The 12,466-nt window shown below is 36.9% G+C and overlaps 1 protein-coding gene across 1 annotated transcript; it reads right to left on the bottom strand.

The window, feature by feature from the left end:
- On the bottom strand, positions 1-10,582 carry LOC132547086 (glutathione S-transferase A-like). The gene is made up of 6 exons (XM_060210842.1): positions 10,309-10,582; positions 8,183-8,248; positions 3,265-3,345; positions 1,419-1,502; positions 1,056-1,133; positions 1-480 (listed from the first exon to the last, which is right to left on the bottom strand). Exons 1-6 carry the CDS (start codon positions 10,477-10,479, stop codon positions 253-255), a joined length of 708 nt encoding a protein of 235 aa, XP_060066825.1. The 5' UTR covers positions 10,480-10,582; the 3' UTR covers positions 1-252.
- Between the last annotated feature and the right edge of the window lie 1,884 nt (positions 10,583-12,466).

The following is a 12,466-nucleotide window of genomic DNA, read 5'->3' on the forward strand; positions in this document are numbered from 1 at the left end:
TTGTTCCAGCAAAATAAGTTTATTCAAGATTTTAATCAGAAGACAAGTATGATAAAAAGAACTCAGTACAAATTCAGACAAGAAGGATCAGTACGTGTCAAGTAACTATATATAAGATTATTGTAGATGTAAGGTATCTGTCTCTAAAAACCATTTCATGATTCAGGCTTTCTCTTTAGTCTTTGTCAGAAAATCTAGTTCCAATCTCAAAGTGAAAATCTGAAGCACTAACAGTTCAGACAACCAATGTTTTTACAAAGCTCCTTTAAATAACAGTTTCTTTCCCTCCAATGGCCCTTCTTTCCAATGTGGTGGGAATGTTTTTGCAATACTAGGCCGCTCTCCTAAATTCTTGTAATACTTGAGGAGGTTTGGATAGTCGTCGAGGCTGCTGCCAAATCGTACCAAATATGCCACAAATGTATACAATACCACATCAGCCAAGGAGAAAGCTTTTCCACCAACATGGCCACTTTCAGACTTAAAACAATGAAACAAAGAATCAGTATCTACATTAAGCACTTTAGACATGAAAGGTCAATACTGTTTTTCAGTATCTACCAAAAAATGGATATATACAGAACCCTGAAAAGTACATCATGACTCTCTCAAACAACAGACAGATACGGTTTGTTTTACTCACCTGGTTTATTTTGCTCAAAATTAATTAATCTAAACTAAAGAAAAAGCATTTAAAATGAATGTATCACCTCCCTCCTGCCCCACAGGGCCAAGACAATATCAACAAAATTGATTCCTATTCACCTAAGAATGCCTAAGACCAAATTTGGGCAAAATCCAATCATTCCTTCAAGAGAAGAAGGATTTTAAAGAATCTGCGCTATTTCCACTACTTGGCCCTTATACATCAACTTCTCAACTTGACAACTGACAACTAAGCTTACTTAGCCTGTTGGACCAGGTACGCTAAAAAAAAACAATCCACACATGAACTCATAGGTCCTTGACAAACACAGTGTTTAGGGAAATAAGGTTAAAGGTCAACAATGGTAACCTTGGCAACTAATTTAACAAATATTTATTACACTTCTTACCTCTTTAACATGTTTTTCCCAAATCTTGAGTTCCTCTTTCAGATCTTTGATGTTATTTTCAAAAGCTTCAATAAATTCCTGAAATACAAAGAGTTTAGATCTTCAATATTTAAACAAGAAATACACAGTATGGGAGTATCATATTATATGGATTTGTCTTATTATTAATTGAAGGAGGGAAGGGACACACATATTAACTCCGATCCAAGGAACACTTTGGTTTGATAATGATCCCTAATTAAGCTTGTGAAAATAAATTACAGTTTAAATTATCTTAGCAGATAAGATATTCTCTATACTTAAGTAAGACTCACGTTGTGGTCCATATTGCAACAAGCCATCAAAAAAAACATATATACATACTTTTCCCTCCCTCTTTTCTTCTGGAGTCATCCACGTGAAGTAGATGCACTTTATCATAATCTTCATATTGAGGTTCTCTTGTGCCTGTAGGTGAGTTGGATTAAGAAATATATACATGATGTTAATATTTTTGACAATCTGAATAAGCCGTCACGGAACATCCAGGTTCACAGACAAGCAGGGCTTAATGTCCAGTTAATCGAAGTATCTTTGCTCTGTAGGCCAACTATGTCAACAAATAAATGTTAATCTACCAACAAAACAAGGATTTAATCATAACATGAGGCCCAATGGGCTTGCATCACTCACCTGGTATTTGATATTCATCGAAAAAAGAATTGGTGTTAATGTCACAAATATATTGACATGTATGTACATCTTTGTCAGAACAAACAGCTTCTAATACTCAATTCTAAATAGTGACAGTTATCATCCATTCTTTGTAATTAAAGTTGGTTGGGCTTTGACGATTTAATCCTAGGAACCAATCACTCAAATATCATGCTTCTGCATCTTTATTTTAATCAGAGAAAGTAATTTAAACAAATTTGGCCCCTGTGACCTTGAACATTAGTCAAGGTCATTTCATTTCACAAACTTTCTCTGGCTTCATCCTAGGAACACACCTGCCAAATACCACGCCTCTAGGCCTTTAAGTTCATGAGCAGAAGCTGTTTAAATATTTTAACAAATTTGACCTGTGTTACATTGAAGGTCAAGGTCATTTATTTTCACAAAGCTTGTCAAGCTTCATCATTGGAACATACCAGCCAAATATCATACCACTAGGTTTTTTAGTTCATGAGCAGAAGTTGTTTAAATGTTTTAACAAATATGACCCTTGTGACCTTGGATATGTCAAGGTAACTTCTTTTCGCAAACTTTGTCAGGCTTCATCCTAGGTAGACGCCAGCCATATATCAAAACATTTGGTCCATAGGTTATTGAGAAGTTGTTTAAAGGAAGGAAAAAATAGACACCGCATGATGGACAGATGATGAAAGAACAACAAACGCAACCCCAAAGATAAGCTTACTATGCCCTGCAGACCCGGTGAGCTAAAACCAAGACCAAAATAATGAGATTTTTGGAGGATTTTGCTGCTCACCATTGAATGACTATTATTGGTTCCATTCAAAAAAAATTTTTTTTTTTGTATTCTCCCTTTCTTTCCCCTTTCCTTAATATTTCATAATTAGGGAATCCCACATTGGAAATCTTCAAAAGATTTAGATCAGTTCACGGATTCAAAACATATCTTGTACACAAGCTTTTTATTTCCAAAGGGGTCAATGGTGACATCTGACCTTTAACCTTCAACAATGACAACCAAAATCTAATCAGGTGTAGACCTTGTTGTTGTGCTATTATGGTGTGAATCAATGACATTTGACCTTTAACCTTGAGAAACAGCAATGACAACTAAATCTAATCAGGTGTAGATATTATTATTTCACCACAAATTCAAGATGGCCAACAATTATCAGACCATTTCATGGCAAGGCATTATATTACTGTTTAATTGTTGCTTACATCCTATTAACAGCATTTGTGGTGGGGTAGGGCCCGAATCCCCGGAGAAAAACCACCAATCTGCAGCCAGTACCTGGCACCCACCATTGCCTGGTCTTCATTTGTTCTTTAAAATCAAAATCTTCTCCCTTCTACTGTTCTGTCTACTCTTGCTCTTATTACAAAGAAATTTAAAATTTTGTCCAGAACTGGTGACAATAATCTATATTTGTATAATCAAAGATGGTTTCCTGTCAGCCAGTCTGTTTTTCTGATCAGTCTCAAAATCGAAAAGTGCACAACATAGGACTGAAGTCAAGTAAGCTGTACTTACCTCTATTGCAAGTTGAATCACCTTGGCATAATCAGCTACCTCTTCTGGCAGAAGCTTTGTTCCACTATTTGGGTATGCTTTCTGCAAACACAAATTGATAAATGCAACCTTCATAACCTTGGTTTCTTATGTTATCAAATGGCAGAGATGAATAGTTTAGCCAATATGTAAAGCTTAGGTCTAGCCACATGTTTCTGTTTCTGGTAACTCTAACTACCCTAATATTTTGTGCCTACTTTAAACATCCAGTCAATTTTTCAAAGTTGAAGTCAAGATTTCTCTTCTTAACAAACCACATAAATTTATTTGTTAAAACAAAATTTTATCATGCCTACACACCTACCCTAATTTTTTACAATATGTTAAAAGAAACACATGTAGTTTTTTTTATCCTTTTTTACATAGATCTTCTCTAAAACAACGAACAGAGATATAAATGTGAACATTATCTGTTTACCATACACAAGTTTTCAATTGATGCGATTTAAAAAGAAAAGACACCTGTTGTCTAATCCCTTTGTACAACTTTGTGCCATAAAAGTTGTTGAAATGAAAAATGTTATTCATCAATCAAATTTTTTATTTTAGATGGTTCATAAATCCCCTACTAAAATGTAATAAATTATTTAAGCAAATATTGTAGAATACAGACACTTCTACATCAAACTTGAACTGAATTTTCCTCCATGATTCTTATACTACAACACATTATTTCAGTACATAATATTATCTTATTTACATATTATTTGAGTGTGTGACATCCTTTGATTATCTAAATTTGGTGTCAAAAAAGTTTATTTTACACATGTATCAAAATAACAGGCAAAAATATTACATATAGCAAACTCAATGCAGTCATATTATAGTTTTAATCGTCGGGACACAATGTAAGGGGAGACAACTGCTAATAACATACTCAACTTTTACATAAGTGCTGCATAGTGATGGGACAAATTGTTTAACCTCTTCTGTTGTGATGATCAATTGTACTTTTCCATGATTGATCATCAGTCCCTGAATATTTTCTTGTGTTTCAGTAAAAACAACATTCATATCATGCCTAATAAAGATGCCAATTGCCATTAATATTTATTCTCTGCAAATTCTAGGTAAGACATCTGACCTTTAACCTTCAACAATGACAACCAAAATCTAATCAGGTGTAGACCTTGTTGTTGTGCTATTATGGTGTGAATCAATGACATTTGACCTTTAACCTTGAGAAACAGCAATGACAACTAAATCTAATCAGGTGTAGATATTATTATTTCACCACAAATTCAAGATGGAAGGATGGCCAACAATTATCAGACCATTTCATGGCAAGGCATTATATTACTGTTAAATTGTTGCTTACATCCTATCAACAGCATTTGTGGTGGGGTAGGGCCCGAATCCCCGGAGAAAAACCACCGATCTGCAGCCAGTACCTGGCACCCACCATTGCCTGATCTTGATCATCATGCCCTGAATATTTCTTGTGTTTTAGTAAAAACAACATTCATAACATGCCTAATAAAGATGCTACTTGCCATTAATATTTATTCTCTGCAAATACTAGGTAAGAGTGGTATTTTAGGTCAAAGTTAAAAAACAAAGATCAGAATAGTGCAACGATGAATACATTTACTTTCTATAGATATTGAACACACTGCCAGCTGTTTACATAATTGATTAGTCTCCCATTTTAACCAGTAATTGATTATATATTTTGACTGATTTCCCATCACTAGTGTTACATATTTCCTACAAAAATCAGAAGAGGTGGACAAATAACATGTTATTCAAAATCGGTGAGTGGGCTTATTATCCTGAAGCAAGTCAAGGGAACAGACACATTACCTCTGGCTCAAAGTCGGGGTGGGCTTATCACAGAACTCTCTGAGGGCCAACACATTACCTTTGACTCAAAAGTCAGTCAATGGGCTTATTACAAAACCACAGGGGGCCAACACAATACCACTGACTTATGTCAGTGTGTGGACTTATTACAAAATCTCAAAGGGGCCAACACATCACCTCTGACTCAAAGACAGGAGGGGCCTATTACAGGACATCAAGGACCAACCCATTACCTCTGACTCAAAATCAGGGGGTTGGCTTACTACAGAACCTTCTGAGGGACAACACATTACCTCTGATTCAAAATTCAGTTAGTGGGCTTATTACAAAACCACAGGGGGCCAAAACATAACCTCGGAATTAAAGTTGGGGAGCAGGCTTATTACAAAACCTCAGGGTGCCAACACATTACCTCGGAATTAAAGTTGGGGAGCAGGCTTATTACAAAACCTCAGGGTGCCAACACATTACCTCGGAATTAAAGTTGGGGAGCAGGCTTATTACAAAACATCAGGGGGCCAACACAATACCTCTGACTAATGTCAGTGAGTGGGCTTATTACAAAATCTCAGGAGCCATCACATTACCTCTGACTCAAAGACAGGAGGGGTCTATAACAGGAAATCAGGGACCAACATATTACCTCTGATTCAAAATCATGGGGTGGGCTTATTATGGAACCTCAGAGGGGCCAACACATTACCTCTGACTAATGTCAGGAGTGGGCTTATTGACACAAAGACAAAATCAGGGACCAAAACATTACCATCACATTACCTCTGACACAAAGACAGGAAGTGGGTCTCTTACAGGAAATCAGGGACCAACATATTACCTCTGATTCAAAATCAGGAGGTGGGCTTATTACGGAACCTCAGAGGGGCCAACACATTTCCTCTGACTCAGAGACAGGAAGTGGGTCTCTTACAGGACATCAGGGACCAACACATTACTACTGACACAAAGACAGGAAGTGGGTCTCTTACAGGACATCAGGGACCAACACATTACTCTGACTCAAAGACAGGAAGTGGGTCTCTTACAGGACATCAGGGACCAACACATTACTACTGACACAAAGACAGGAAGTGGGTCTCTTACAGGACATCAGGGACCAACACATTACTACTGACTCAAAGACAGGAAGTGGGTCTCTTATAGGACATCAGGGACCAACACATTACTCTGACTCAAAGACAGGAAGTGGGTCTCTTACAGGACATCAGGGACCAACACATTACTACTGACACAAAGACAGGAAGTGGGTCTCTTATAGGACATCAGGGACCAACACATTACTACTGACTCAAAGACAGGAAGTGGGTCTCTTACAGGACATCAGGGACCAACACATTACTACTGACTCAAAGACAGGAAGTGGGTCTCTTACAGGACATCAGGGACCAACACATTACTCTGACTCAAAGACAGGAAGTGGGTCTCTTACAGGACATCAGGGACCAACACATTACTCTGACTCAAAGACAGGAAGTGGGTCTCTTACAGGACATCAGGGACCAACACATTACTACTGACTCAAAGACAGGAAGTGGGTCTCTTACAGGACATCAGGGACCAACACATTACTACTGACTCAAAGACAGGAAGTGGGTCTCTTACAGGACATCAGGGACCAACACATTACTACTGACTCAAAGACAGGAAGTGGGTCTCTTATAGGACATCAGGGACCAACACATTACTCTAACTCAAAGACAGAAAGTGGGTCTCTTACAGGACATCAGGGACCAACACATTACTCTGACTCAAAGACAGGAAGTGGGTCTCTTACAGGACATCAGGGACCAACACATTACTACTGACTCAAAGACAGGAAGTGGGTCTCTTACAGGACATCAGGGACCAACACATTACTCTGACTCAAAGACAGGAAGTGGGTCTCTTACAGGACATCAGGGACCAACACATTACTACTGACTCAAAGACAGGAAGTGGGTCTCTTACAGGACATCAGGGACCAGTCAGTCTGACAATATCTTGTCAAAATATTGAAATTATAAACCGATCTTACATTCAGTTCCACTTTGTGATATCATTTCATTTATGAACCTTGTCAAAATGACCTAAATATCTGAACAGTTCAGTTAGTTTTGCAGAATTTTTTTTCAGGTGAGTCTAGAACATATTTATGAAATTTTGGTGAGTCCCATTACTAAGGGATTTTGTGGGTCCTCAAAATTTGAGGGAGTCCCAGAGGAAAATCACGAGTCCAGGACTTGAATATCTGAATCCGGCAAAAAACACTGAAACTTAGACCCTAGATGCAAACTTGTTTGTATAATACATATATATATACTATTACAAGATTAGACCATTTAATTTTCACTCTGTACTGAATCTCACTCCAAATTTCTATGATAAATAAGAGGGTTTCTTTTACATGCCAAGATAACATATATGTTACTATATATCAAGCGGATATCATTGTCAACAACAGTTGTAACATCTTCCAACACACTACGTATTGTCATAGCATGTGGAAATAAAAGCCCAGTTACTGTTCCCTTCCCCTGGTTCGTTTCTATATTCATACCAGTCTGAATTTATCACGTTTATTAAAACATATAACAAAACATTATTTTTTGGAACTTCAACAATTGAGTCCTGTACTCATACATTTTCTGTGCGACTCACTCAAATTTTTAGACCTCACTATATCTGATAGCTCTGGAACTCATCATAACTTTGAAATGGTCTTTTGCACTGGCTATAAAAAAAACTGACAAAAACTCCTGACAAAGACCTTTTGAAGTCCTTTAACTGATACATATATTATGAAACATCCTTTCCTAACAATAAATTAAAACAAATTAGCCATGTTCATTGTATAATGCTGACTGGTATTGGAAATTAAGGACATGAGAAGACTATTACCTGTTTAACCCTAAATATGTATTAGTGTAACCAACCCTGTGGAAGACAACTATAATGGTTTCAATTTTCCTAAAGTGAACTTTCCATTTCTTGATAGCAACAACTATTATTACCAAATCTATGGTGTTTTTTCTAAGTTGACTTCCAGGAAGTCATTACCGGTACTTAAGTTATCACTTACCTCCAAATAGAGACAAATCGCCATGGACTCGTTCACAATGATGTCACCATCTTTGAAGGTTGGAACCTGTCCAGAAACAAATGAAAAGTGAATATGACTGGACTGTACAGAATAGATGGGTTTGACCACTGTTATAGGAACATCAAGATGACAGAAGTGATCAGTAAAGACAGCAGTAACTAGTCAGTTAACTAACAGACAAGGTCAAGGTCATTTATTTGTAGAGTCAAACACATTATCTAAACTGGTTTCTTACCAAATATCATGACCTTGGCCTTTTGATTACATAAATTTGACCCCTATACCTAGAACAGGATTAAGGTCATTCATGCATAAACGAAGGTATATCAAGTCTGATCAAATTTGTCCAGCCAAATATTGACTCGGGAGTCTTTGAGTTTTTGAAAAAAAATCCTGTTTGAAGATCTTGTTGCGACTTCTGTGACATTGAAATATCTCAAGATCCTTTATCCAATTATAGTACTGGCCAAATCGCATCACCCTTTGCTTGTTTCTATGATCACAAAATATTGTTGGAATTGTAAAATCAAGATAATTCATTTAAACAAACCTCGAAAATAGGCAATAACTTAGTAATCAAGGAGTTGCAGGTCTTGGCTTTGTACACCAGGCATTGTTTTTTAATGACTGATGTTTACCTCATGTTTTTAAATGTTGGTCAAGTTATGTTCTGGACACAAAATTTTAACAAAGGGCAATAACTCTGTAATTAAGGAGTTGCAGGCCCCAACTTAGTTGCACTGTACAATGTCTTTGTATGATAAATGTATACTTCCAATTTCATTATCCTAGCATAAATGAAAGTAGAGTCATGCTCTAGACAAGAAATTTTAACATAGGGCAATAACTCTGTAATTAAGGTATTGTGGGTCTTGAATTTGGTATGCAAAACCTCTTATAATGATCAGTGCATACACAAATTTCTAACGTATTTTTAATTCAAGCAAAGCTATGCTCCAGATAAGATATTTTAACAAATGGCAATTACTCTGGAAATGAGGGTTCTGAATTAGGTATTTTCAGGTAGCATAAAAATGTTGGTAGATATTAAGTTATTTGATCCCTATGTTCTTAAATAGGACTAAGGTTGTCCATTTGAACAAACTAAAAGCTCAGCATTTAATAAGCTATAGGCGAATTATCACAGCTCTGAACCTTATATTTGTTTGAAAATCTAAGCAAAGATATCAAAACGTCTGTTACTGAAATTTAAAACATTTCACCAATGTGACCTATGACAGTTATTCATGATTTCATCCTTGTCCGATTGGATTTCACCGATTAACCCAGCATGCTAAAGGCCAAATATCATGTTCTGATTATCGGAGATAATTTATAAAGGTCTGAATACATTTGACCCTGACCTTCATTTGAAAAATCTTGCTCCAAACATTTCATTGGTCATAATTTCACAAAATAATGTTGAGACGCTAGTATAAGCTTGCAGGTCCCTGAAATGACGTATGACTTATAAGTTCTGTTTGGTTATCAATAAGCATGTGCCGTCTTTCTTTTTTTATCGGAATGGAGAACTACTTGGTAAGCAAATATTATTGACCAACTAACGAAAAAAACATAGCTTAAGCGTCGTCATCCATCCCTCTAGGACTAGAACATGAATGTGATTTTTTTATTATTGTCCAGGAACAGGGAAAATACACATTGCTATTGAGTGCCCAGGAACTGAACCCGAGTCTCTGACGTAATAACTGACCGATTCTACCAACTGAGGCAAAAAACAAGCTCTGTCAGCTGAGTGACTGTATTTAACACTATATACAAGTCACACCAACCTCCTCCTAGTGAAATATATTATCAAGAATAAACCATTTTTATTTTGCAAAAATAACAACCAATGTATTTACTTCAACATCTGGACGTTATAAAATACTCTATTCTTAATAAACTTACGATATTTTATATTTGAAGAAAAAAAATCATTCATTTTCACAAGCACCTGTGCGGACTTGGGGATAATCTTGAAATGGTCAGTAATCTAGCTCGCGGCTACCACACCGAAGCATCCGAATTTGTGCATAAATTCTTCATTATCAATAAGATCAACGAATGCAGCAAGTGGGTGTTTATCGGTAACTATATCTTACCTGGCCTCTACTGTTTAATTCCATAACTTCCTTACTCTTATGTCCCTTCTTTGAAAATTCAATTAATGTTTTTTCGATGTCATCGAATCCTTTCTCAGCGAGGGCAATCATTGCTTTCCAACAGGGTCCGCTTCCGGATCCCCAAATCAGATGCATGTCTTCTTTACCCATGGTGAATATTGTAGTTGGAAGCTGGATACTCGTGCAGGTAAGCTCTCAGTAAATCTGGTACTCGTCCAGGTAAGCCTACACCTTTTAGTGTACGATACCGGTATATATATTCACCCGGTGTCGTGGGAATATGTTTCCACTGACGCTATTGTTCCGGTTGTTAGGTTATACTATAATACAGTATAACACCGTAAAATATATCGTTTTCTCTGTATGGGTTATGTAGTTCCCTAAAAGACAAGACTATTATTCGACAATGACATCAGATTTTGTCATGCCAAGACAATCATTTGACGTCATCAAGACGTGACTTATTTATGACGTCACAATAGTGTAATTACACATGTGCCCTGTGATATGTATGATATAGCGGTATGGCATTATACAACAGTTTAAAACAGGACTAATTAATGTTGGGGGAAAGCAAGAGAATTTTACTACCATTTTTATCGTATTTTGTTGTCTGTCTCAGCTGAGCCGTCATTTCATTTCATTTTGAGATACATGGCGAGAGGACAAAAGCTTAACTTAAATTTATCATACTAAACATGCATAATTAATACAAGATATAAATATACTTGAGGTAGAAGTGTTTGGCGATTGGTGAGATAAAGTGTTGGACAAACTCTAGCGTATAGAGCTAGCGTATATGGATTTTTGGGCATACGCTGAAACACGCCAGTGGTAAGCTGGAATACGTTTTTAGTACGCCGGGGTACGTCGATGTACGCTGATGTACGCTGACGGCCAAAATATTTTTTGAACATGCACAAAAATGTTTAGCGTATACCAACGTATGAATTTTACGCCCCTCATTCGTTCCACATACGCTTATATGAAGATCGTTCCTAATGGCGTGTATAGGGAGAAGGAAACGGGTGTCTGAATGTTACATCTGATATTTAGGTCGACTGTTAATATCGAGAACGAATAAATTTGTTGCAAAAAAAAAAAAAAAACAAAGTTTATTGTCTAATTGTCACAGACTTTTATGGATATTTCAACACACCGATTCATTTACATTATCAACAAAAAATTCAATACCTAGTGAACAATCTTACTCCGATAAGATATATCTTGAAAAAAATGCCAAGGTGATTATCGGGCGAGGTCATTAACCATGCTATGTATGACTGGAAAACATCTACCCGAACGAATGCCAACATGTTGGGCTAGCGTTATATAAATTAACCCTGCGGTGTCATGGGAATATCTCACAATTTGTTTTTTATCCGTCTGAACAAATCACCGTCGTGGTTTTTATTCATTTATTTAAACAAACCTGTGAAGATATATTGATATCTCGGTTAATAACAGGTTTTAAGACGATAATTGATTTAGCCACACCAAATTCTTACTTCACGTGTTCTTAGTATTACTCGGCAGTGTATAAATTCCGTTTCATGTAAGCCTGCTTTTACAAGAGGATTGTACGAAAGTCTTTTAACATTGAAAAATTAAAAGTTTCAGTTGTAAGAAAACCGAAAACCATCTGCAGACTTAAAGCAATCTACCTCCCAATCCCTATCTCATGGAAATAAAGATAAAAGTCGCTGACAGGAAGTCAGAACCCTTCAGACTAATAATACATATATGGACAGGAAACACCATCAAAAAGACAATCAGGCAAAATAACACCCCCCCCCCTCCTGTACAACCCAAAACTAGACTCCTGCACAACCCAAAACTATACTCCTGCACAACCCAAAACTATGCTTCCGCACAACCCAAAACTATGCTCCCGCACAACCCAAAACTATACTCCCACACAACCCGAAACTATACTCCTGCACAACCCAAATCTATACTCCCACACAACCCAAATCTATACTCCCACACAACCCAAAACTATGCTCCCGCACAACCCAAAATTATAGTCCCACACAACCCAAAATTGTACTCCTCTCCCGGTGGGAAGTTAAGTAGGGAATCTGTTATAACAGATACCAATGGTTTTGCAGAACAAAAATTACAGACAAAGCATATA

This window comes from Ylistrum balloti, unplaced genomic scaffold (genome assembly GCF_031769215.1).
Source record: "Ylistrum balloti isolate Yb309-2 unplaced genomic scaffold, AGI_CSIRO_Ybal_v1 Utg369934, whole genome shotgun sequence".
Lineage (NCBI taxonomy): Eukaryota > Metazoa > Mollusca > Bivalvia > Pectinida > Pectinidae > Ylistrum > Ylistrum balloti.

Bases quoted from the DNA above. Each gene is read 5' to 3' on its own strand.
- LOC132547086 (XM_060210842.1), bottom strand. From the start codon at position 10,479: ATGGGTAAAGAAGACATGCATCTGATTTGGGGATCCGGAAGCGGACCC. The intron at 3,346-8,182 runs GTAAGTGATAAC...TTGTGTTTGCAG, and splicing joins CGATTTGTCTCTATTTGGAG to AAAGCATACCCAAATAGTGG. The intron at 1,503-3,264 runs GTAAGTACAGCT...ACTCACCTACAG, and splicing joins TGATTCAACTTGCAATAGAG to GCACAAGAGAACCTCAATAT.